This window comes from Pseudophryne corroboree, chromosome 3 (genome assembly GCF_028390025.1).
Source record: "Pseudophryne corroboree isolate aPseCor3 chromosome 3, aPseCor3.hap2, whole genome shotgun sequence".
Classification (NCBI taxonomy): Eukaryota; Metazoa; Chordata; class Amphibia; order Anura; family Myobatrachidae; genus Pseudophryne; species Pseudophryne corroboree.
In genome coordinates, this window is record NC_086446.1 from 50,036,843 (window position 1) to 50,064,812 (window position 27,970).

General features: G+C 45.9%; 1 protein-coding gene across 1 annotated transcript in view; it reads left to right on the plus strand.

The window, feature by feature from the left end:
• LOC135054703 (zinc finger protein 271-like) overlaps window positions 1-27,370 on the plus strand; it is an 86,046-nt gene extending 58,676 nt beyond the window's left edge. Inside the window, exon 5 of the mRNA XM_063957978.1 lies at window positions 25,227-27,370. Within this exon, the coding sequence (XP_063814048.1) occupies window positions 25,227-27,172 (1,946 nt within the window). The 3' untranslated portion in view covers window positions 27,173-27,370. The remainder of the gene's footprint in view (window positions 1-25,226) is intronic.
• Window positions 27,371-27,970: the final 600 nt, after the last annotated feature.

Below are 27,970 nucleotides of genomic sequence, written 5' to 3' on the forward strand. Positions count from 1 at the left end.
ACAATAGTGTCGCTTCAGATCCGATGCCTCACATTTACAGACAGTGTTTCTTTATCCTTTCGCTGATGAAGACACTGACCTAATGGAGGTCCTACTAATAATTAGTGGACGCATCTGTCATGTGGTGGCCTAAGACAACTGTCTTTCCTAAAGTACAGTATGTGACCTTAAGTCACAGCGGATTGAAAACAGTGAGGCGGTTATTAAATTGGTATTCATTCTGACAGGAATATTCCTATGCCCTATCCTGGCTAATGCATGGATCTTAGGGGGTCATTCCAAGTTGATCGCACGCTGCCGATTTTCGCAGCGCAGCTAACAGGTAAAAAACTGCACATGCGTATGCACCGCAATGCGCACGCGCGTCGTACTGGTACAAACAGCATTGTTGCTGTGCAATGCTTCTAGCAACGATTCCATTCGCACAGCCGATCGCAAGGAGATTGACAGGAAGAAGGCGTTTATGGGTGTCAACTGACCGTTTTCTGGGAGTGGTAGGGAAAACGCAGGCGTGACCAGGCGTTTGCAGGGCGGGTGTCTGACGTCAATTCCGGGACCTCCGACGCTAGAATCATCGCACAGGATGAGTAACTACAGGGCCGGTCTTGTTTTGCACAAAATGTTTTTGTACCGCTCGGCTGCACATGCGATCGCACACTTGCAAAGCAAAAATACACTCCCCCGTGGGCGGCGACTATGCGATTGCACGGCTGCTAAAAGTAGCTAGCGAGCGATCAACTCGGAATGAGGGCCTTAGAGCGGTTGCAGATTGCATAATGCAAGTTGTCCATTATTGTATAAGATGATCCTTTTCAAATTATCCATTGACAGATTGGGTCTCTAAAGCTCTATCCTCTGTTAATGTTGTTTTCTTGGATTTTATTTCTATTCAATCCTACATCTCTGCCCTGTCTATGACGCCCATATATTCATTTTGATTGCGATTTGTGGAATTCTGCTTCCAAATCAAAGCGTGCCTTGCAGGCAGGAGCAAATAGCTGTAGCAATAAGGTGTCTGCCTTCAGTATAACAGGTCATGGGTTCTCATTCTGAGTATGACTGCTAAGAAATTTGTTATGTAACATAAATATCAATGAAAATAAGATTTTACTCACCGGTAAATCTATTTCTCGTAGTCCGTAGTGGATGCTGGGGACTCCGTAAGGACCATGGGGATTAGCGGCTCCGCAGGAGACTGGGCACAACTAAAGAAAGCTTTAGGACTACCTGGTGTGCACTGGCTCCTCCCACTAAGATCCTCCTCCAGACCTCAGTTAGGATACTGTGCCCGGAAGAGCTGACACAATAAGGAAGGATTTTGAATCCCGGGTAAGACTCATACCAGCCACACCAATCACACCGTACAACTCGTGATACTATACCCAGTTAACAGTATGATAACAACTGAGCCTCTCAACAGATGGCTCAACAATAACCCTTTAGTTAGGCAATAACTATATGCAAGTATTGCAGACAATCCGCACTTGGGATGGGCGCCCAGCATCCACTACGGACTACGAGAAATAGATTTACCGGTGAGTAAAATCTTATTTTCTCTAACGTCCTAAGTGGATGCTGGGGACTCCGTAAGGACCATGGGGATTATACCAAAGCTCCCAAACGGGCGGGAGAGTGCGGATGACTCTGCAGCACCGAATGAGCAAACTCTAGGTCCTCCTCAGCCAGGGTATCAAACTTGTAGACTCTTGCAAAAGTGTTTGAACCCGACCAAGTAACAGCTCGGCAAAATTGTAAAGCCGAGACCCCTCGGGCAGCCGCCCAAGAAGAGCCCCTTTCCTCGTGGAATGGGCTTTTACAGATTCAGGGTGCGGCAGTCCAGCCGCAGAATGTGCAAGTTGAATCGTGCTACAGATCCAGGGAGCAACCGTCTGCTTAGAAGCAGGAGCACCCAGCTTGTTGGGTGCATACAGGAGAAATAGCGAGTCAGTTTTCCTGACTCCAGCTGTCCTGGAAACATATACTTTTCAGGGCCCTGACTACATCCAGTAACTTGGAGTCCTCCAAGTCCCAAGTAGCCGCAGGCACCACAATAGGTTGGTTCACATGAAAAACTGATACCACCTTAGGAAGGAATTGGGAACGAGTCCTCAATTCCGCCTTATCCATATAAAAAACAGATAAAGGCTTTTGTATGACAAAGCCGCCAATTCTGATACACGCCTGGCCGACGCCAAGGCCCACAGAATGACCACTTTCCACGTGAGGTATTATAGCTCCACGGATTTAAGTGGCTCAACCCAATGCGACTTCAGGAAATCCAACACCACGTTGAGATCCCACGGTGCCACTGGAGGCACAAACGGGGGCTGACTATGCAGCACTCCCTTAACAAAAGTCTGAACTTCAGGCAGTGAAGCCAGTTCAATTTTGGAAGAAAATCGATAGAGCCGAAATCTGGACCTTAATGGAACCCAATTTTAGGCCCATAGTCACCTCTGACTGTAGGAAGTGCAGAAATCGACCTAGCTTAAATTTCTCCTTTGGGGCCTTCCTGGCCTCACAGTGCGCAACATATTTTCGCCATATGCGGTGATAATGGTTTGCGTTCACTTCTTTCCTAGCTTTAAATAGCGTAGGGATAACTTCCTCCAGAATTCCCTTTTCCTTCAGGATCCGGCGTTCAACCGCCATGCCGTCAACGCAGCCGCGGTACGTCTTGGAACAGACAGGCCCCCTGCTGCAGCAGGTCCTGTCTGAGCGGCAGAGGCCATAGGTCCTCTGAGATCATTTCTTGGAGTTCTGGTTACCAAGCTCTTCTTGGCCAACCCGGAACAATGAGTATATTTCTTACTCCTCTCCTTCTTATTATTCTCATTACCCTGGGTAAGAGAGGCAGAAAAGGGAACACATACACCGACTGGTACACCCACGGTGTTACCAGAGCATCCACAGCTATCGCCTGAGGGTCCTTGACCTGGCGCAATATCATTGTAACTTTTAGTTGAGGCGGGACGCCATCATGTCCACCTGTGGCCTTTCCCAACGGTGTACAATCATTTGGAAGACTTCTGGATGAAGTCCCCACTCTCCCGGGTGGAGGTCGTGTCTTCTGAGAAAGTCTGCTTCTCAGTTGTCCACTCCGGGAATGAACACTGCTGACAGTGCTAACACATGATTTTCCGCCCATCGAAGAATCCTTGTGGCTTCTGCCATCGCCATCCTGCTTCTTGTGCCGCCCTGTCGGTTTACATGAGCGACCGCCGTGATGTTGTCTGACTGGATCAGCACCGGCCGGTGTTGAATCAGGGGTCTAGCCTGACTTAAGGCATTGTAAATGGCCCTCAGTTCCAGAGTATTTATGTGTAGGGAAGTCTCCTGACTTTTCCATAGCCTTGGAAGTTCCTTCCCTGTGTGACTGCCACCCAGCCTCGAAGGCTGGCATCCGTTGTTACCAGGACCCAGTCCTGTATGCCGAATCTGCGGCCCCCTAGAAGATGAGCACTCTGCAGCCACCACAACAGCGACACCCTGACCCTTGGAGACAGGGTTATCCGCCGATGCATCTGAAGATGCGACCCGGACCACTTGTCCAACAGATCCCACTGGAAAATCCTTGCATGGGACTTGGCGAATGGAATTTCTTCGTAAGAAGCTACCATCTTTCCCAGGGCTCGCGTGCATTGATGCACCGACACCTGTATACGTATTAGGAGCTCTCTGTCTAGAGACAACAACTCCTTGGACTTCTCCTCCGGGAGAAAACCTTTTTATCCTGTTCTGTGTCCAGAACCATACCCAGGAACAGTAGACGCGTCGTAGGAACCAGCTGCGACTTTGGAATATTCAGAAACCAGCCGTGCTGTTGTAGCACTTCCCGAGATAGTGCTACTCCGACGAACAACTGCTCCCTGGACCTCGCCTTTATAAGGAGATCGTCCAAGTACGGGATAATTATTTCGGCCATTACCTTGGTTAATACCTCGGTGCCAGGGACAGACCAACGGCAACGTCTGGAATTGGTAATGACAATCCTGTACTACAATATTGAGGTACTCCTGGTGAAGAGGGTAAATAGGGACATGCAGGTAATCATCCTTGATGTCCAGTGATACCATTAAATTCTCCAGGCTTGCAATAATCGCCCTGAGCGATTCCATTTTGAACTCGAACCTTCGTATATAAGTGTTCAAGGCTTTCCATTTTAGAATGGGTCTCACCGAACCGTCTGGTTTCGGTACCACAACATTTTGGAATAGTAACCCCGGCCTTGTTGAAGGAGGGGTACCTTGATTTCACCTGCTGGAAGTACAGCTTGTGAATTGCCGCCAGTACTACCTTTCTCCGAGGGCAGCAGGCAAGGCTGATGTGAGGTAACGGCGAGGGGGAGTCGCCTCGAACTCCAGCCTGTATCTCTGTGATACTATTTGCAGAACCTAGAGATCCACCTGTGGGCAAGCCCACTGGTCCCTGAAGTTCCCGAGACGCGCCCCTACCGCACCTGTCTCCACCTGTAGACCCCCAGCGTCATGCAGTGGACTCAGAGGAAGCGGGGGAAGATTTTTGATCCTGGGAACTGGCTGCTGGTGCAGCTTTTATCCTTCTTCCCTTGTCTCTGTGCAGAAAGGAAGCGCCCTTGACCCGCTTGCTTTTCTGAAGCCGAAAGGACTGTACCTGAAAATACGGTGCTTTCTTAGGCTGTGAGGAAACCTGAGGTAAAATTGTTTTATTCCCAGCTGTTGCTGTGGATACGAGATCCCAGAGACCATCCCCAAACAATTCCTCACCCTTATAAGGCAGAAACTCCATGTGCCTTTTACAGGCAGCATCACCTGTCCACTGCCGGGTTTCTAATACCCTCCTGGCAGAATGGACATTGCATTAATTCTGGATGCCAGCCGGCAAATATCCCTCTGTGCATCCTTTATATATAAGACAACGTCTTAAATATGCTCAATGTTAGCAAAATATTATCCCTGTCTTAGCGTATTAATATTATCTGACAGGGTATCAGACCACGCTGCAGCAGCACTATTTATGCTGAGGCAATTGCAGGTTTCAGTATATAACCTGAGTGTGTAAATACAGACTTCAGGATCGCCTCCTGCTTTTTTGAGCCCCTGATGGCCTTTGAGACGCCTGGGCAGGCGCGGGCTGAGAAGCCGGCTGTCCCACAGCTGTTACGTCATCCAGCATTTTATGTAAGGAGTTGACACTGTCGGTTAATACCTTCCACCTATCCATCCACTCTGGTGTCGGCCCCACAGGGGGCGACATCCCATTTATCGGCCTCTGCTCCGCCTCCACGTAACCTTCCTCATCCAACATGTCGACACAGCCGTACCGACACACCGCACACACACAGGGAATGCTCTGACTGAGGACAGGACCCCACAAAGTCCTTTGGGGAGACCGAGAGAGAGTATGCCAGCACACACCAGAGCGCTATATAATGCAGGGATTAACACTATAACAGTGATTTTTCCCCAAATAGCTGCTTGTATACATATATTGCGCCTAAATTTAGTGCCCCCCCTCTCTTTTTAACCCTTTGAGCCTGAAAACTACAGGGGAGAGCCTGGGGAGCTGTCTTCCAGTTGCACTGTGAAGAGAAAATGGTGCCAGTGTGCTGAGGGAGAAGCCCCGCCCCTTTTTCAACTGACTTTCTCCCGCTTTTTCTGGAATACTGGCAGGGGTAATTTTACATCTATATAGCCTCTAGGACTATATATGATGTAGATTTGCCAGCCAAGGTGTCATATATTGCCCTCAGGGCGCCCCCCCCAGCGCCCTGCACCCATCAGTGACCGGAGTGTGAGGTGTACATGAGGAGCAATGGCGCACAGCTGCAGTGCTGTGCGCTACCTTGGTGAAGACCGAAGTCTTCTGCCGCCGATTTTCCGGACTCTTCATGCTTCTGGCTCTGTAAGGGGGACGGCGGCGCGGCTCCGGGAACGAACACCAAGGTCGGGTCCTGCGGTCAATCCCTCTGGAGCTAATGGTGTCCAGTAGCCTAAGAAGCCCAAACTACCACCTGTTAGGTAGGTTCGCTTCTTCTCCCCTTAGTCCCTCGCTGCAGTGAGTCTGTTGCCAGCAGATCTCACTGTAAAATAAAAAACCTAAATATACTTTCTTTCTAGGAGCTCAGGAGAGCCCCTAGTGTGCATCCAGCTCAGCCGGGCACAAGAATCTAACTGGAGGAGGGTCTTAGTGGGAGGAGCCAGTGCACACCAGGTAGTCCTAAAGCTTTCTTTAGTTGTGCCCAGTCTCCTGCGGAGCCGCTAATCCCCATGGTCCTTACGGAGTCCCCAGCATCCACTTAGGACGTTAGAGAAATATGTATTCTTTTAGAAGGCATTTGTCCATCTGGAACTCGGACTTCCGATATGTCCTCTGCAGGGCTCATGGAATGGGATGGTCCGATTCTCAGTGGGGGAAACCAACTTTCTCAGATTCCACTGGTCAGTTGGATATACCGAATTATGTCATGAGCATATATTCTGAATCTTGGGAAACACGTACCAAGCAGGATTCTTTGTTACCACTCTTATTTGCGTTTCATCCAAGAGACAGGCTCTAGTTCTTGCAGTCTGTTCGCTATCCAACGCGGGAGTATTAATTCCAATCCCTTTCCCATCACCAGGGTCTTGGGGTTTTTACTGTTACTTTCCCATCACTGTCATATTTGGTCGATTGTTGCAAAAAGAGCTCCGTCTCGTCTACAGTGGACCTTGGTTCCGGATTTCTTACTTTGCGGAGGATGGTGTTCAGGGGTCTTCTTTTCGACCCCAGGTATCTCAGTCTTTTGGCTGAGTGCAGGGTTTCCAGACCAGAATGCACTCTTTTCTGCAGTTTCCTCAGGGGTCAGTGATCCATGGCATATCAATAAAAATTCAAATCAAGGAAAAACACAGCGCTGCTTCTAACAGACCACAGGGATACAGTCCAGGCTTCCTCCACGTTATGAATAACACTTTGCCACGTCAATGTAGATAAAAAACATTTTTCCTTTATTCCAAAACATCCATTAAAAGTCTCTGTTTGGCGGACACAGGTCAATCTCAGCAGGAGCGCGGTGCAAGAGTGGGTATTAGATTAAAACATTGGAGCTCACCAGACCCTCAGGGCGCAGTTTGTATTTGCGGTGCCGTTTAATGCAGGGTTTGCTCACCCGCCATTGTTATCCAGCCTCCGCTAGCCGTCCTTTGGTCACGGACCCTCCAGGCGCTGCAGCCGCCTCCACACTCCTCCGCTTTCCCCCGCTAGACGCTCTCTGCTCCACACTTATTTCAGACCAGGTTCACCTTGCGCTGCCGACGCGTTTCTACCCTCTGCGGGTCTTTCTTGAGGCACAGGTGAAACTGGTCAGATTGCAGATTATATACCCTCCCTAAGAGTCTGGTTTGCTCATAATACAGGTTCCAGGGTTACAGGGTTTCCTTAAAGGTGCAAATACATCATTCTTTAAACACATACAAACATGTACAAATCTTTACAGGAACCATTTTATTTCAAAACTTCCATTAAGGCCCCTCAGCTGCAAAGTTTTTAATTCTTGTATCCACCACATCTCCTTTCTAGCTAATGCTGCAGCCACGTTATTTCTCCTCCAATTCCCTTTCACATGGTCAATGATTTTGCAGCTTACTATGCTATCAAGGGAGCATTCATGTACTTCCTTACAATGTGCAGACAAACAGTGATTCTCCAAACCCTTTTTAATATTTTTAACATGTTCACCCATCCTTATCTTAAAGGGGCGACTGGTTCTTCCCACATACTGTTTCATACATTTACACTGTATCAAATAGATCACATTACTGCTGCTACATGTTACAAAATGTTCAATTCTGTACTCTTTTTTAGTGGTATTGGATACAAAGGTTTCTATTTTGCTGCCCTCCTTGCTTTTGAAATGCCTGCATCCCACACATAAACTACATCTATAGTAACCTTTAGATTTGATTCTAGTAATCATAGTGGGTTTTGGTGCTATTGCACTTTTTACAAGGCGTGATTTCAGATTTGGGGCCCGTTTATATATAATTCGTGGTTCTTTAGGGAGTATTTTTTCTAAAACGGGGTCTGTTTTTAAAATACCCCAATGTTTCTTTAAAATTGTTTCAATGTCCCTATATTCACTGTTAAAAGTGGTTACATATGTCACATTAAAATCCTCATTCTTCTTCTTAATGGTTTTACACAGTAGGGTATCTCTATCTATTTTCTCAACATCATTCAAAACATTATCCAGACTCTCCCGGCTATATCCCTTATTCAGGAACTGTTCCTTCATTAGCAATGATTGTTCTTTATAAACAGTGTTCTCGGTACAGTTCCGCCTCAGACGACGGAATTGACTCCCCGGAACCCCCCGGAACCAACTTGGGTGATGGTTACTCAACCGGTTAATAAAAGAATTACTATCCGTTGGCTTATTGTAATTCTTTGTGACTATCATTTGATCTTTTATATAGACAGTCAGATCCAAATAATTAATTTGTTCTTCACTACTCAAAAAAGTTAGAAGTACACCAAAGTCATTCTTATTTAGTTTATCTTGGAAACGTCTTAGAGACTCCTCTCCACCTCTCCACAAAAAAATGACATCATCTATGTACCGATGGTATTGTACGAGACATGTATGTCATGAGCATATATTCTGAATCTTGGGAAACACGTACCAAGCAGGATTCTTTGTTACCACTCTTATTTGCGTTTCATCCAAGCGACAGGCTCTAGTTCTTGCAGTCTGTTCGCTATCCAACACGGGAGTATTAATTCCAATCCCTTTCCCATCACCAGGGTCTTGGGGTTTTTACTGTTACTTTCCCATCACTGTCATATTTGGTCGATTGTTGCAAAAAGAGCTCCGTCTCGTCTACAGTGGACCTTGGTTCCGGATTTCTTACTTTGCGGAGGATGGTGTTCAGGGGTCTTCTTTTCGACCCCAGGTATCTCAGTCTTTTGGCTGAGTGCAGGGTTTTCAGACCAGAATGCACTCTTTTCTGCAGTTTCCTCAGGGGTCAGTGATCCATGGCATACACTTCCTCTGCAAGATAGAGGCTACTTTACAGGTGGCTCCATTCTCCTGGTCTCACGCCTGGATTCTTCAGTCTCAAATTCTATGTTATTAATCCCAGGCAGAATTGAGTTTACATAAAGAACAGTTCAGTCTGTCACTTCAAATATGACAATATCTTCGTTGGTGTCTACACAATCCGAATCTGACCCATAGGACTCCATTTTCTGTCTTGACATGGAAGGTCATAACCACAGTCACTAGTCTCAGATGTTACGGTTTTGGGTTTCAACTCTGGTTTTCAAAAAACATTGAGGTTCGCAGTGGAGATGTCACTTCCATCTCCGGGCAATCCACGATGCCTTGGCTCCAGCTCAAGGCTTTCTACAAGTGCTTGCTTTGGCAGCACATATATGGAAAAAAAAAATTGGAACGATACAGAGAAAATTACCATGGTCTTGCAGCCCGCATCCAGTCGAACTTTGAAACCGCAGTGGCCTATATCAACATAGACAGTGGCACTTGCAGCTGGAGAGCCGTCGGAACGGTATCTCACATATGCAGAAGGCGGAACGTTGGGTTCTGGCAATATCGGCCATCTCCAGTTCCAGAATGGACACCTAGGAAGCGGAATTCCCGGGTTGTCATGCTTTTTTCCCCTGAAAAATGTGAAATAATCCAACAGGTTTTTCTGATTTTGATGTACCTGTGTGACAAGCCAACATCGACCTCAGGGCTTCTCGTCTCTGCAAAAAGGACTTCCTTGGTACGGTGATCGCTCCGGGGATCCTCTTGTGGCAAATCATGGATGCCATGTAAGCTTCTTGTCACTTTCATCTGGCATATTTGTTTCTGCCTCTGGCAAGGTCCAGTGAGTGTTTCAACGCATTTGACCAGTGGCTCGGTCTAACTAAATCGCTCCGGATTTGCCTGTCGACACTGCTCTGCAATGCTTCAGACCAGGGTTGCCAAGGCTCCCTATAGTGTATCTCTTCGGCCATATCTTCACTTTCAAACTTTGTGTCATCACCGGAATTTGTCTCGTCTGCCGGTGATGTCGTGATTGTGGAGATCAGTATCATCAGAGTAATAAGTTTACCTCAGTCAGTAGCCCTGACTGTTTCAGGCTCGCAAACCAATCACAGTGCCCAGTAAAACTCCATCTTTTGGTGCAAATATAAAGGCCTCTCAGCTGAAGTTCTTGGTCTTTTTCGCCTCTTGTCCTTTCTGCAGAACAGTTGTCAGAAGGACTTTGTCTTCTTATGTTCAGACACATGGTTCTGCTCTAGATTTTCTTTTCCAGAGATGGTTACCAACATTCTTACGGATGTTCGGTGTTTCCTTCACAGCTTTTTTTTTTTTTTTAATATTTTTATTGAGGTAACAAAGAGGTGATACAAGCATACCACAATAGTTACAATGTTGATTTGATACTTCCAGTAACAACATGTGATTTAAGCTGAAATAGTACATTAACACAGATTCTCATTGTAGTGGAATCTATCATACAGATAAGTCAATCTGAGTATAACAGTAAATGTTCAAGGTATACATCTCTTGATGTCGAGGGAAACTCATTGTATGTCAGTATAAATCTGCAATCGACAACAGCAATGTCTCAAAACTAAATTCGGAACATACAAACACAAATAAGACTGCGAGTCCTGAATCTCCACAACGGCCCATATGCAAGAATAGGTGTCTCCCTACGTCAGGGCTATCGGAGGATCATGGGTTATCAGCCTGGTAAGATACCATGTGGTGTCTTTAAGACTATAATGAATCTGATTTCTAGTGGTAAGTGGAAGCGTGTCTATGTATGACTCCCAGAGTGAAAAAAAACGCTCCACTTCTCTCTCCTTATGCAGGAGTGTCTCCACCCAGTCCATTCGAAATAGAAAGTATAGTTTATTAAAAAACAATGGTAGCTGAGGGGGTGAATTATCAAGCCAACTTTGTAATATAGTTTTTTTACCCGCTGCGCTTATGGCCAGTAGTAATTTCTTACTACCCGGGGTTATTCGGAGCATAGGGTTAACCATTCCAAAAATTGCCCACTCCGGGGTAAATGGGACATAATTTGTTAGTTTCAGTTCAGCATATCTGCGTATTAAATGCCAGAAATATTTTACAATAGGGCAAGCCCACAAGCAGTGGTAGTTATCTGCCATCTCCTGGTGACACCTCGGACAGTTATGAGTCGCGGAGGTACCTATATGAAATCGGCGTAGCGGGGAAAGATATGCATTATGGAATATGTTTAAGAATAGCTCAGTATACATACTAGAAGGGAGAGTTCTGCGAGAATATAGGAGGGTCTTTTCCAAATCTGAGATTGTTAGTTCAGGGAAGTGGGACAGCCACCCCGACACTCCTCCTGACACTTTGGTATGATCCATAATATCTCTAAGAAAAGTATAGTGGATCGAGATAGCTCTACGTTGAGGGACTGTATTTTTCAAGAGGGCGTCTAGGGGGCTATCCCAGTCTTTGTCTGAAAAATGCTGTATGACGTGGCTTACATAAAAGCGTGTCTGTAGGAAGGCCAGGGGATATGGCCTAACCATGGCATATTTAGTGGATAATTCTGTAAAGGTGAGAGGGCGTTTCTCCCCCGACACTAGAGACCCAATATTCTCCACTCCCGCGTGTCTCCATAGGGTGAAGGGATGAGCAGCCATGCCGTCTAGGAATTGAGGATTCTTGACCAGGGGCAGATGTAAAGAATAGAAACCATTGAGTCCAGCTTTGTGACGCAGGATGTGCCAGAGCTTCCGCGTTGTCCAAAGCAAAGGATTCAATTTAACATGTTCCTCCACTTCCTGATCATGTTGATGTAATAAGCCTATTAGTGCAATGTCCCTCAAAAATTCCTGTTCCAAAAGGACATCAGTATAAATCGATGTTCCCTGTAGCCAGTCTCTCAAGTGTCGCAAGAGAGCTGAGTGATTATACCCAGTGACATCAGGGAAGTTGATGCCGCCATTCGTTTTTGGTTGATATAACTTCCGTAGGGCTATGCGTGCGCGTCCTCCCTTCCATATGAATTTCCTAATCAGGGCGTTCAAGTGGACTGTATCTGCCTTAGTCAAAAGTACTGGGAGGTTTTGTAGTGGGTATAATATTCTAGGTATTGCTACCATTTTTAAGAGATCTGCTCGCCCCAGGAAAGAAAGTGGCAGACGTTCCCAACGTCTCACATCTTCCATAAGAGTGTGTATTACCTTTTTAATGTTAAATTGGTATAAATTGACCGGATTTCGGGGCAAAATTATTCCCAAGTAAGGGATAAATGTTCTGGCCCATTGCAGAGACAAATGAGAGGCCCAACGAGGTTGAGTTAGTGTGCCCCCAAGGAGCATAGCCACTGACTTGTCCATGTTAAGTTGTAGGCCGGATATGGAACCATATATATTAATTGTGTGTAATATTTGATCTAGGGAGTGTTCCGGGTTGGATACGTATAACAAGATATCATCTGCGAATGCAGAGATCTTTATTTCCCTGCACCCGACTCTAATACCCTGAAAGGTATGCCATTGCTGTAGAATGCGTAGTAGGGGATCCAACGCTATGTTGAAGAGGAGGGGTGATAGAGGGCAACCTTGGCGGGTGCCTCTTTCCAATGTAAAGCTTGGGCTTAAAAGGCCGTTTACCAGTAGGGAAGTATTCGGATCGTGGTAGATATATTTTATAAAATTTACAAAACTATCATCAAAGCCTCTTTTTTCTAATATAGTATAAAGGTGTGACCAGAGAATAGAGTCAAAGGCCCTATGGATGTCTAAGCTGACCAATATATTTTGAGTGGGTGTCGGGCGTTGAGCCGCCACAACAGCCGCTATGGCCGTCCTAATGGCCCTAACTGCATGGCGTCCCTGTATAAATCCCAATTGTTGGTCCGAGAGGATTGAAGGCAGTATAGCCTGGAGGCGCGTTGCCATGATTTTGGCCACCAATTTGTAATCGACATTTAACAGACTTATAGGTCTGTAAGACGTCAACAAACTTAGATCCTTGTCTGGCTTAGGGAGCAGGGTCATGAAAGCCTCATTGAAGGATGAGTAGGGAGCTCCCTTTTCATGTATAGACCTAAATAATTCTAGCAAGGTCGGGGCAATGTGGGCTTGTAAGATTCGGTAATAGTCGCCTGACAGGCCATCAGGTCCCGGAGACTTTCCATGGGGAAGGGTAGATATGGTTTTGTTGATTTCATCCATAGTTATTGGGCCAGCAAGTGCTTCTCTCTGATCAGGTGTCAATTTTGGAAGCACTGAATCTGCAAGGATAGTTGTCTGGTCGGTCAAATTAATAGGGGTTGAGCGGAATGCATTTACAAAATATTGGCGGAATTGTGCAGTTATATCCGAGGAATTCGTTAATAAAGCTCCCGTGGCGGGATGTTTTAAAGTAGTAAATGTTACGATTCCTGTACTCCAGACTGGAGAAGATCTTATGGCAGAGATCTGAGTACAGGAATGAAATACAGGTTGTGGGAGCTGGAGAGCCTAGTAACCCCTGGCGCCCTAACTCCGTTGTCTCGCCCGTGTTATCAGAAATCCCCTGCGAGACTATGGTTGCTTGAGCCCATGGCAGCCGCGTTCGAAGGGCGGATTATGTCTGCCCAACCCCGATGCCCCCGCAGGTCTTAATGGGAGACAAGGGGAAGTCCGAGACAGGGAGATAACAAGGGGCCCTCTGACTAAGCAACCAAGCCAGGGGTTACAAGCTAACTTAACTAAATCAAAAGGTATGTGCGGACTAGCCGCCAGGGAAAAGGACAACCAAGGATCCACGGATCCGACACTCCTATCCGGCACCGCTGGACACCAGAGTGGATCTTGTGGAAGCGGAATCCTCCGCAAAGCTCCAGAACTCAAAATAAACACAATAATAAATAGTAGCGGACAAGCCGCAACACACGGCTGCGCCGCGACTCACGAACACCACCAGATGTTAAAGGTGCTCGGTCAGACTCCAGGAACAGATGGTAACTTCCGAGTACTGGATCACTGAGAACAGGAACAAACGAACAGACCGGGACTGGGAACTCTCTCTGCAGCAGAATCAGGCAAACAGGAAGCTATCACCGGCGTCTGTGAGGAGTCCTGGGAGTGCTTTTAACAGAGAGTCTTCCAATCAGCTGTTTGGAGGCTGATTGGATTAAATGCCATGCAGCTGACAAGCTGCATGGCCAGGGAAACAGATGAGTGATAATTACAACATGCCGTGCAGCTGCATGCTACACAGCCAGGAAACCAGTGATGATATAAACTTAGACCCAGCAACGGGGAACACGATCCGACAGTGGCGTCCCCGTTGCTAGGCGCCGGCCGCACTGACGAGCGGACCCTCGGCGCCTAACAGTACCCCCCCCTTGAGGAGGGGTCAAGGAACCCCTAAATCCGGGTTTCTGAGGAAATTCTTGAAAAAATGCCCTTTTGAGCCTTGGGGCATGAAGGTCCTCATCTAGGACCCACGACCTTTCCTCAGGACCATAACCTTTCCAATGCACCAAAAAATAAAGCCGACCCCGGGACAGCTTGGAATCGAGAACCTTCTCAACCACGAACTCCTGCTGACCCTGTACATTAACTGGTGATCTCCCCTGAGGTTTTTTACGAGGAAATCTGCTAGATGAAACATATGGTTTGAGCAAAGAGCAATGGAAGGTATTTCCGATTCGTAACGTTTTTGGTAGCTGTAACCGGAAAGCAACTGGATTGACTTTTTTGATAATGAGAAATGGTCCAATAAATCTAGGACCCAATCTGGCTGAGGTTTGTCGAAGTTTGATATTGCGAGTCGACAGCCACACCCTGTCTCCTACTCTAAAAGTGCACGGCCGCCGGAACCTGTCCGAAAAATCTTTTTCCTTGAAAGCTGCTTTTCTGAGAGCTATGTGCACTTTTTTCCAAATAAGTTTAAGATGAGAGGTCAGGGCCAGAGAGGAGACAGAGGAATGTTGGAAAAATGAATTAGCTCTGGGGTGGAAACCAAAAACTGCAAAAAATGGAGACACATTGGTGGAGGAATGACAGGCATTATTATAAGCAAACTCTGCCAATGGAAGAAACTCAGACCAGTCATTTTGGAGTTTGGCCGAGTACAAACGCAAATATTGTTTTAAGGATTGGTTCACTCGCTCAGTCTGTCCATTTGATTGTGGATGATAACCGGAGGTTAATGATAATTTCATTTTTAACGAAGCACAAAAAGACTTCCAAAACTGTGCAATGAATTGTGGACCCCTGTCAGAAACAATATCAGTGGGTAACCCATGGAGTCTGAAAACATGACGGAGGAACAAGACTGCCAATCCCTGGGCAGATGGCAATCGGGGAAGACCAATAAAATGAGCCATCTTACTAAAACGGTCCACTACCACCCATATGACTGTGCATCCAGCTGACAGAGGGAGATCCACCACAAAATCCATGGAGATATGCGACCATGGTCTAAGAGGAACATTCAATGGCATAAGTTGACCAATAGGCAAAGAACGGGGAACTTTATGCTGTGCACAGACCTGACACGAAAAAACAAACTCTTTAATGTCTTTAGAAAGACCAGGCCACCACACTGAGCGGGATACCAATTCAAAAGTTTTAGCGACTCCCAGATGCCCTGCAACTTTGCTATCATGAAATTCCTCCAAAACAGTTGCTCTCAAAAACTCAGGAACAAAAAGACGACCAGCAGGAGTATTTCCCGGAGCTTGATGTTGAAGCAGCTTCAATTGAGAAAAAACATCCTGTGTGAGACCTGCCTGAATGACTGAAGGCGGAAGTATGAGAGTAACAGGACTGTTGTCTTGAGCGGGAAGAAAACTGCGTGAGAGGGCATCTGCCTTGGTATTCTTGGAACCAGGTCTGAAGGTGATAATGAATTTGAAACGAGTGAAAAATAAAGCCCAACGAGCCTGTCGGGCATTCAGTCGCTTAGCTGATTCAATGTATTGAAGATTTTTGTGATCTGTCAAAACAGAAATGGTATGGGTCGCTCCTTCAAGCCAATGTCTCCACTCCTCAAAAGCCCATTTAATAGCCAGCAACTCCCGATTACCAACATCGTAGTTGGATTCAGCAGATGAGAATTTCCTGGACATAAAGGCACAAGGATGTAACTCAAGGGAATCTGGATCCTTCTGAGAAAGGATAGCCCCTACACCAACCTCCGAGGCATCTACCTCAACGATGAAAGGCAATTCTGGGTTGGGATGTCTAAGGACAGGGGCTGAGACAAAGGCTTGTTTCAAGGCCTGAAAAGATACTTTAGCTTCACATGACCAATTGGTAGGATCTGCTCCCTTCTTAGTGAGTGCCACAATGGGAGCAACTATGTCAGAGAAAGAGTGAATAAACCTTCTGTAGTAGTTCGCAAACCCTAAAAAGCGCTGAATTGCTTTTAAGTTGGTGGGTTGCGCCCAACTCAGGATTGCTTGGAGCTTCTTAGGTTCCATTCGGAATCCCCGAGGGGAAATAATGTACCCTAAAAAGGATACCTCCGTGACGTGAAATTCACACTTCTCCGGTTTGGCATACAAGTGATTTTCACGTAATTTCTTAAGTACCTGACGCACCTGGGTAACATGTTGTTCTATAGAGTCAGAATAAATCAAAATGTCGTCTAAATAGACCACAACGAATCTTCCCAGAAACTCACGGAGCACATCATTAATGAGATCCTGAAAGACTGCCGGAGCGTTAGATAGGCCGAAAGGCATGACCAGATACTCATAGTGACCTGATTGAGTACTGAATGCCGTTTTCCACTCATCCCCCGATCTGATTCTAATGAGATTATATGCTCCTCTCAGGTCAATCTTGGAAAAAATAACAGCCGAACGTAGCTGATCAAAGAGGACAGAGATCAGAGGCAGAGGGTAAGTATTCTTTACTGAGATTTTATTCAGGGCTCGAAAGTCAATGCAGGGTCTGAGGGAACCATCCTTCTTCTCTACGAAGAAAAAACCTGCACTTAAAGGGGATTTAGATGGCCTGATAAACCCTTTCTCAAGACTTTCTTTCACATACTCATTCATGGCCACAGTTTCAGGACCAGACAATGCATATAACCTTCCTTTAGGCAACGTGGCACCAGGAATTAACTCAATGGTACAATCATACGGCCTATGGGGAGGCAAAATATCCGCATTGCCCTTGGAAAACACATCCAAAAAATCTTGGTACTCTCCAGGAATATGTGCGGACCTGGCAGCAGCTACTCGGATAGGAAGTGTAATACATTCTTTATCACAGATGGTACTCCATTGTAGAATCTCCCCAGACTGCCAATCTATGATGGGATTATGAAAGGCCAGCCAAGGGTGACCCAGAACCACAGGAACTGCTGGACAATGGGTAAGAAAAAACTCAATCTTTTCAGAATGTAGAGCTCCCACCGAGAGCAAAACAGGAGGTGTACATAGAGAAATAACCCCATTGGATAAGGGACTCCCATCTAAACCATGCATGGTGATACACCTACTTAAGGTTAACTGAGGAATACCTAAGGCCTTGGCCCATGTTAAGTCCATAAAGTTTCCTGCAGCTCCACTGTCCACAAAAGCAGAGACCGAGGAACAGAGGCTGTCATAAGAAACTTTAGCAGGAACCAATAGTGAATTATTTGAGGAGATGAGCTGTAGACCAAAGTGAACCCCCTCACTATTCACTTGGTCAGGAAGTTTCCCGACTTGTTTGGGCAACTACGGGCAAAATGTCCCTTACCTCCGCAGTACAAACACAGACCAGAATTTTGCCTCCTGGTTCTTTCTTCCGGAGACAATTTGGAGAGACCAATCTGCATAGGCTCCTCCATGTCTATCGGAACGGAAGAAACACAGGGAAAAGAAACTACAGATGCCCCTTTCTCAGTCCTCCGCTCTCTGAGCCGACGATCTATTTTAATAGAGAGCTCCATGAGTTTATCAAGGTTCTCAGGAGCGGGATACTGAAGGAGGCTGTCTTTTATAGATTCAGATAAGCCGAGGCGAAACTGACTGCGCAGGGCAGGATCATTCCAGCCACAGTCGTTCGACCAACGGCGAAACTCCGTACAATAATTCTCTGCAGGATTCCTACCCTGTCTTAGAGCACGCAACTGACTTTCTGCGGATGCCTCTCTATCAGGGTCGTCATACAATAGCCCTAAAGATTTCAAAAAAGCGTCTACAGACGATAAGGCCGGATCGTCTGTCTTTAAACCAAAAGCCCAGGTCTGAGGATCCCCCTGAAGCAGAGAAATTATAATTCCAACCCGCTGAGCCTCCGTACCTGAGGAAACTGGTCTTAAACGAAAATACAGTTTACAAGACTCTTTAAAATTAAAAAACTGTTTTCTATCCCCAGAAAAACGGTCAGGCAGATGCATTTTTGGTTCAGGGATGACCCTCGGGGAAGTCCGTAACAGATCTTCCTGTGAGCTCACCCGGAGGGACAGATCCTGAACCATCTGGGTAAGTTCCTGAATCTGACTAACCAAAAACTGGCCAGGATTTGGCCCAACACCGGTGGGATTCATGAGGCCGACAAAATTCTCCCTACTGGATAAGTGAAAAAATTAACTCCTGTTGAAATTTTTTCTTTTGTCTGGCCGGTGATAATGTTACGATTCCTGTACTCCAGACTGGAGAAGATCTTATGGCAGAGATCTGAGTACAGGAATGAAATACAGGTTGTGGGAGCTGGAGAGCCTAGTAACCCCTGGCGCCCTAACTCCGTTGTCTCGCCCGTGTTATCAGAAATCCCCTGCGAGACTATGGTTGCTTGAGCCCATGGCAGCCGCGTTCGAAGGGCGGATTATGTCTGCCCAACCCCGATGCCCCCGCAGGTCTTAATGGGAGACAAGGGGAAGTCCGAGACAGGGAGATAACAAGGGGCCCTCTGACTAAGCAACCAAGCCAGGGGTTACAAGCTAACTTAACTAAATCAAAAGGTATGTGCGGACTAGCCGCCAGGGAAAAGGACAACCAAGGATCCACGGATCCGACACTCCTATCCGGCACCGCTGGACACCAGAGTGGATCTTGTGGAAGCGGAATCCTCCGCAAAGCTCCAGAACTCAAAATAAACACAATAATAAATAGTAGCGGACAAGCCGCAACACACGGCTGCGCCGCGACTCACGAACACCACCAGATGTTAAAGGTGCTCGGTCAGACTCCAGGAACAGATGGTAACTTCCGAGTACTGGATCACTGAGAACAGGAACAAACGAACAGACCGGGACTGGGAACTCTCTCTGCAGCAGAATCAGGCAAACAGGAAGCTATCACCGGCGTCTGTGAGGAGTCCTGGGAGTGCTTTTAACAGAGAGTCTTCCAATCAGCTGTTTGGAGGCTGATTGGATTAAATGCCATGCAGCTGACAAGCTGCATGGCCAGGGAAACAGATGAGTGATAATTACAACATGCCGTGCAGCTGCATGCTACACAGCCAGGAAACCAGTGATGATATAAACTTAGACCCAGCAACGGGGAACACGATCCGACAGTGGCGTCCCCGTTGCTAGGCGCCGGCCGCACTGACGAGCGGACCCTCGGCGCCTAACAGTAATAACCTGGCGTTTCCTAAATGGCTTGGACATTGTTGCTAAAAGTTTCCCTGCTCTGTTACCCCAACGGTAATATTTGTTTCGTGTGAAGTCAATTGATTGTTTTGCTTTGGTGGCGAGATATGTCTCCAGTAGCTGACGTGCTTGTCTATATGAGTTTTTAGTTTCGTCTGAAGGTGCATTTGTGTACTGAACAAAGGAGGTTTGCATTTCAGCCTTAAGTGCTTCATATTCCCTTCTAGAGTGTCTGTTTTTCTGTGAGACATAACTGATTATGTGGCCCCTCATAACCGCCTTAGAAGCACTCCAGAAAAGGATAGGGTCATCCCAGTGTTCAAGGTTGTCATCGACATAATTAGTCCAATGACCGATCAGGTAGGCCTTAAAATCGTCAGATTGTGCTAAGTAATGGGGAAATCTCCATATACGGCTATGAGGGTGCAGGTGAGGATGAGTCAGGGAGATGGAGACCGGGGCATGATCCGACACCATTATATCATGAATATCTGTATGAGCTATGTTATTGAGTAAATTATCTGAGATAAGGATCCTGTCTATACGGGAAAGGGAACCGTGGACCATTGATAGGTATGTATGCGTTTTGTCTGTAGGGTTCAAAAGGCGCCAAGGGTCTGACAGGCATAAGTCTAATTTAAAGGATTGGTAAAGGTGGGCATGAAAGTTAGAGGGTCTTTGCATTGGAGGCAATTTATCTAAGGAGGGGTCTTCTACCATATTAAAATCACCTCCTACGATGAGGGAATGGTTCGTTCTGCCCTGAAGGATGTGTCCAAGGTCTTGGATATATACATGTGGATTTATATTAGGGGCATATAGGTTGACTAGAGTATATTGAGTATGGTACAGATCGATGTCCAATATGATATAACGGCCCTCCGGGTCTACAACTTGAGACAAAATAGTGACAGGAAGATCTTTATGAAATATTATTGCTACACCTCGTGCCTTACGATGGTAGGGAGCGGAAATACAAGAGCCTAACCAAGGGGCCTTTAGTAGGTTGTCCTCTGTATTGACCCAATGTGTTTCTTGCAAAAATATAATGTCCGGACTAAATCGTTTAAGGTGGGTAACAACTCTCTTTCGTTTGATTGGTGTATTGAGTCCACCGACATTCCATGATATTATCTGTAAAGGTTTAAGCGCGGGGGAGGTGTCAGCGCCTATATGGGGCGACGACATGGCTACCCATCCCCCCACCAGGGGTTAAGTATCTGTAGGAGGTTGTTAACAGGTAGGGAATCCCTGAGATCGCATATCACCCAGTCAACAAGGCAATAGCTACATCCTCTCACGGCGTAGAAGTCAGGAAACAGAGAGACATCAAAAAGCTGTAGCAACATTCTAGGACTCGCAGTGAATAACATACAGATAAGTGCAATCCAAGTTACCTCTAAACTCCACATTTTCGTATTTTCAAGCAAACTAGAACAGTGGTGGGCATCATCTTGGGTAAGATGTGCGCACCTGAAACCAAAAGTAGAAACAAAAAAGGAAAAAGCAAAAATAAAGCAAACCCAGTAAAAGAGAGAATGCTTCATTCGTAACATAGTAATACTACCCCAGGGGATCAATAGTGGTCATGATTCCCCTACCCGGTGATCGACCTTTTGTAACTATAAGTCATCTATGAGGAGAGCGGGGGGACAATTGAGGGGGCTTAAAGTATGATTTGGCCTCACGTGGGTCAGAGAAGTAAATTGGCTTTCCGTCCTCCAACACCCTCAGTTTTGCCGGATACAGCAGGGAAAACCTGATTTTTTCGTTATGGAGGAAGGTGCATATCTCAGAGAATTCTTTACGCTTCTGTGTGACTGACGCTGAGAAGTCCTGAAAGATCAGTATTTTAGTCCCTCCCACCACTAGTTCCTGGGACCTACGATAAGACGCCAGGATTTTTTCTTTTGTTCTATAGTCCAAGTAACGGGCTATGACCGGACGAGGTCGCCGTCTGGATCCCTCTTGTTCTATGCCAATTCTGTGGGCCCTTTCAATATGGGGGATTTTTAAGTCATTTATAACCCCTAATGCTTTGGGCAAATCGGCAGTGAGAAAAGATGTTAAAGCATGGCCCGCTACAGATTCTGGAATCCCTATGAATCTTAGATTGTTCCGTCGGGACCTATTTTCTAACTCATCTACCTTGTCTTGTAGTTGTATAATAGCCCTGTCATGATTCTCCACGCCTTCCTGACAAGAATGCAGGTGATCCTCTACATCACTAACTCTAGTTTCCAGAGCAGTTATACGTGATGCATGAGAGTCTATACGAGTAAGGCCTGCTTCTAGACGTGTTTGGAGATCTTCAAATCGTTTATCCATAAGTGGCATCATGAAATCTGCGATTTCTTTAGCCGTCAGGGGGGTGGTAGATGTTCCCGGGGAATCTCGGCCATCACTTTCAGAGAAAGATGGGGAAGGTGGTCCCGATTTTTGAGTGTTGGTTTTCGTTTTTGGGGCCTTATTTGTATTATTCTGTTGTTTAGGAGGCATGACTTTATCAATAAATTTGTCCATACCCCTGTAAAGGAGGACAGTTATGAAGGTTGTAGAGAGAGAAAGCCGATAATGAAAAAATGTATACGTACAATAATATCGGGTAGGGGTCAGAGTTAGAGCAGTTGACAGTTACATTTAAACTATAATTCGAGGTAGCTTTCTTTAAAGAGGGAGCTAGTTCACATCAGATGCTCCGTAGATCCCATATGAAGCAAAGGAATCACTGCCAATATAGGAACAGCATATATATATATAATAAAAATAAAAAAAAGGGGGGGGGTAACAGAAAGCACCACTATAGAAGGATCAATCAGTTTGACAAAAAACCTGTAGTAAGGGATTAGCGGGATGATAACCACGCTGCGTGAGTAATTATTATTGATGACCCTACAGAAGGAGAGTAATTGTTAGACCAAGCGACAAGCTTAGTTTCATATATACAATGGCACACTATGGTGTTATAATAGCAATTATAGCATTTTCCATAGAGATGGTATAAACGACATATTCCAAGAACCCCACAAGAGGGCAGCATTACACAAATAATAACCAGCTGATGTGCAACTAGATATATATGCCGAATAGTAAAAAAAAAAAAAAAAATGAGGGGAGAAAGGGAGAGAGAGAAAAAAACAAAAAAATAAATAAAAAAAAAACCTACTACAAAATAGGGCAGCCTTTTGGCAGAAGAAGTGTCGTGTTGACCAGCCCAGGGAATGGATAAAATACAGCTATAATATCCTATGAAATAATGTAGAGGCAATTTACAGTCTCAGGGTGCTCCATTCAGGTAATCCTCCGGTATATTGATCAGAGAGACTGAGTTCTGAGGTGTGCAAACTGAGGTCCGGTGCGTAGAGAGAGCAATAGAGGGGGGGGGGGGGGGAGGGTATCAGAGAGGGTCAATGGATGGGCGAGGGAAGGAGGTATGCAGGGGGGGTATGGGTAACACACAAGGGGGGAACGGTTCAGAGAATAGGGAGCATGGAGAGTGTTAATAGAAAACAAAGGGGGACACAAACATTATTAGTACCTGGGGAAAATTAGTCCAGGCGTCCAGGATGCAGAGAGCAGGTCCAGCCGGAGAGGATCAAGCAGCCCTGGATTTCATCAGAGGAGCCTAGGAACACCACCGGATAAATCCTGGGGATGCGTTGCCAGTTCGCTGTCCAGGACAGGGGAGTCCGCGTCACCTTGAGCTCCGGCAGATGAGCCAGGCAGGGGGGCGATTAGTGCAGGGCAGCAGGTGGATAGCATGCAGGGCCAGCCCAAAGGGAGATCTCCAGAGCACCACCGTCTAGGATCCGCGCAAACGAGCGGCCAGAGAACCAGGTCGCTAGAGGACAGCTGCCGTCCGTCAGCGCGTGAGGAGAGCCCGGCGTCCCCACAATCAGCGCGACTCAGTTTTGGAAGGGCAGTGAGTGGATGAGAGGGAGTTCACAACCGTGGGCTCACGGTCCCCAGCACTCAGATATGTAGCTGCTGACTGACGGGCAGCGCCAGCCGGGATCCCTGCAGTGAAACACGCCGACAACGGGGGCCGCCGGGGAGAAGCAGCAATCAACTTGCTGGCGGCCAAGGAGAGCCGCGGGAGCCCGCTAAGAAAATATCTGATACCTCAGATCCCGTCACCCCGCTCCGGGTCCCGCCAGAAACCAGGCCAGCGTCTGCTGCAGATTAACGTCGGAGCTTGGATTCCCGCGGGTCGCCAACCCAGGGACACCCCCAGCGACCCGACCACGGCCACCAGCGGATCCTCCTCAGAAGTCACAGCGAGACGAGAGGTATATGTAGATGGCTAAGCAGGGGTATATGAGCGGTCATCGATTTGAGTTTAAGTGGCGGTAGTCACTGTGCCACGCTAGTTTTCGCGCCAGAGCAGAGGCGCTCACACAGGCCTCTCACATCAAAGGCCAGACTCCGGGGGTATGAAAGTTCCAGACGGTTGTTTGGTATTGGGATGATCCGCGGTACTAAGGCTGTCTAGTAGTGTAGTTTTTGAACCTCAGAATCGAAGTTATTTTAATGAATGAGAGGTGATTTAGCAGACCCCTGTCTGGAGAGAAGCTAAAATCCCTTCACAGCTTTTTGCATATACAGTTTCCCTGTGTAGCTCCTGTGTCTCCTTTCAAGCCTCTGGACTCTGTTGGGTGGTGGTTCCTTTCTCTTACAGTGGTTTTGTTTTCTTTTGCCCATTGCCTCAGCTCGGCATGTTTCTGATTTGGCAGCCCTTTGCTGCAGTCCACCTTTGTTGGTTTTTCTTTTATGAAAGAGTGGTTTTTACATACAAAACTCCTTTTTTTTCAACACAGGAGCTGTGGCTCAGGGCATTAATGCTAGAGACCATTGTATATTGAGACCTGGGCTCAAGACAAACCTTGAACCAAAACATTTAAAGTTCGCCGTACGGACACGTTGTTCATTCTTAGTGGTGCGTCCCAGCGAGGTTGACCGGTCTCTAAGAACACTGAGGCTTGTTGGGTCACATCAGCTACCCGTCAGCCTTATGTGTCCTCTCCTGTTCCTGACCCTCTGCGGAATTGTGCGACTCAGGCTGTTGGGGCCTTCCGGGCTGTTTGCGGAGGTGCCTCTATTGCGCAGCTGTGTAGAGTGGCAACCTTCTCAGGATTCTATTGTTTCCACACTTTTGGTATGGGGGATGCCTCTATTGGGCGTCTGATCTTAGGGGCGGGTTTCCCGCCTGTTTCCTCCCCCCATCCCTTTGGCTTGCTTTTGGATATCACCCAAGTGTAAGTGCGCAGCGTCCCCCAGATGGATGATAGAGAAATTTGGATTTTTTACGTACCATATCTCTTTCTCTGAGTTCATCTGGGGGACGCTGCGATCCCTTCCTTTTTGTCTGGTTATTTATTGTTGGTTTTGTTTTCTCTCTCTCGGCTTTGTTAAACTTTAACTGAGGAGCACTTCCTGAGTTGATGGGAGGGGTTAGATGGGGAGGAGTTCTTTTCATAGCTTGTGCCAAACTCCATACTCACACACTCTAACCCAAGTGTAAGTGCGCAGCGCACCCCAGATGGACTCAGAGAAAGAGATTTTACGGTAAGTAAAAATCCAAATTTTTGCTTTGGGTGGACATAAGTGCCTCACATAAGCAATTACACGTGTTATGGGCAAACATTGATATTTCTATATATTGTATTCCCAACAGATGGATGCAACAGAAGAAATGTATGGAAGGAACATCTCCCTTTATCTCCAGACTGTAACATAGAAGATAACATCAGAAGAGATTATCCAGTAGAAATCTCTATTACATCAATTATGCATCCAGTTCTTCACAGTACAGATATGACATCTGATCCCACTTATCATGAGGAATGTCCTAATAGAGTAGATATCAAATGCTTTACACAGGACACAATGCTTATTACCCAACAGCTAACTAAGCCATTTCCATGTTCTCAGTGTGGAAAATGTTTTACACGCAAATCAGATCTGGTTTTACATCAGAGAATTCACACAGGTGTAAAGCCATTTCCATGTTCTGAGTGTGGAAAATGTTTTTCACGGAAATCAAAGCTTGTTATACATGAGAGAAGTCACACAGGTGTGAAGCCATTTCCATGTTCTGAGTGTGGGAAATGTTTTACACTGAAATCAAAGCTGGTTATACATGAGAGAAGTCACACAGGTGAGAAGCCATTTTCATGTTCTGTGTGTGAGAAATGTTTTTCACAGAAATCACATCTTGTTAGACACAAGATAAGTCACACAGGTGAGAAGCCATTTCCATGTTCTGAGTGTGAGAAATGTTTTGTATATAATTCAGATCTTGTTACACACCAGAGAAGTCACACAGGTGTGAAGCCATTTCCATGTTCTGAGTGTGGGAAATGTTTTACACAGAAATCAAAGCTTGTTATACATGAGAGAATTCACACAGGTGTGAAGCCATTTCCATGTTCTGAGTGTGGGAAATGTTTTACACGGAAATCAAAGCTTGTTATACATGAGAGAAGTCACACAGATGAGAAGCCATTTCCATGTTCTGAGTGTGAGAAATGTTTTACAAGGAAAATGAATCTTGTTATACATGAGAGAAGTCACACAGGTGAGAAGCCATTTCCATGTTCTGAGTGTGGGAAATGTTTTGCAATTAAATCATATCTTGTTATACATGAGAGAAGTCACACAGGTGAGAAACCATTTCCATGTTCTCAGTGTGAGAAATGTTTTACACATAAAATGAATCTTGTTATACATGAGAGAAGTCACACAGGTGAGAAACCCATTCCATGTTCTGAGTGTGGGAAATGTTTTACTCGGAAATCAGCTCTTTATAAACATCAGAGAATTCACACAGGTGAGAAGCCGTTTCCATGCTTTGAGTGTGGGAAATGTTTTACACAGAAATCAAGTCTTACTGTACATGAGATAAGTCACACAAGTGTGAGGACATTTTCATGCTATGAATGTGGGAAATGCTTTACAGCTAAATCCTCTCTTGTTAGACATGAGAGACGTCACACAGGTGAGAGACCATTTCCATGTTCTGAGTGTGGGAAATGTTTTACACAGAAATCAAGCCTTGTTGCACATCAAAGAAGTCACACTGGTGTGAAGCCATTTCCATGTTCTGAGTGTGGGAAATGTTTTACACGGAGATCAGAGCTTGTTGTACATAAGAGAAGTCACACAGGTGAGAAGCCATTTCCATGTTCTGAGTGTGAGAAATGTTTTGCAAGGAAAGAAGATCTTGTTATACATGAGAGAAGTCACACAGGTGAGAAGCCATTTCCATGTTCTGAGTGTGAGAAATGTTTTACACGGAAAATTTCTCTTGTTATACATATGAGAAGTCACACAGGTGAGAAACCCATTCCATGTTCTGAGTGTGGGAAATGTTTTACTCGGAAATCAGCTCTTTATAAACATCAGAGAATTCACACAGGTGACAAACCATATTCATGTTCTGAGTGTGGGAAATGTTTTTCACAGAAATCAGTTTTGGTTAGACATCAGAGAAGTCACACAGGTGAGAGGCCATTTACATGTTCTGTGTGTGGGAAATGTTATAGAGTCAAATCATCTCTTGTTGTACATGAGAGACTTCACACAGTGAAGACACCATTTCAATGTTATGATTTAAGGTAGTGATAGAAATCAGACCTTGTTAAATGAATAAACTAATCATACACATTTAAGCAGGTGAAACTTGCATGCAAGAAAATGTGACACTGCGGTCTAGTGCGCTAAAATATCAATATGCAGCCAAATTTGTGAATACTCAACAGGAGGATTCCTCCAACCTCCACCACAACATGCAAAAGAGAAAAAAAATTGGTATCACTTATCCGGCGCTGTTGTATAGAGGATGGTCTGCGGGGATGGTACTAGGCTGACTTTCTCTTAAGGCAATTAGCAATTGCATCCAGGTAATTATATGCATAAAGAGAAAGGGTTCATATAGTGAAGTACAATACAGACATCTTTAATTACACAATAAACATGAAATATACATAAAAAATGATTAGCTCCACATGGACTATATAAACAGCATGGTGTCCAGCACAGATGTAATGTATGTAATTACCAGAATCTCATGAACTGAATGAACAGTTCAGAATCAGCACAACACAAGAGAGTCCCGGGCATCCTTGATATCTGCTTAGCTGTACTCAGTCTCCCGGTATTACAGTCATGCGTCTGTCCTGGGCTACTGCTGCTGTTCTCTGAACAGCAGCAGTAGCCCAGGACAGACGCATGACTGTAATACCGGGAGACTGAGTACAGCTAAGCAGATATCAAGGATGCCCGAGACTCTCTTGTGTTGTGCTGATTCTGAACTGTTCATTCAGTTCATGAGATTCTGGTAATTACATCCATTACATCTGTGCTGGACACCATGCTGTTTATATAGTCCATGTGGAGCTAATCATTTTTTATGTATAT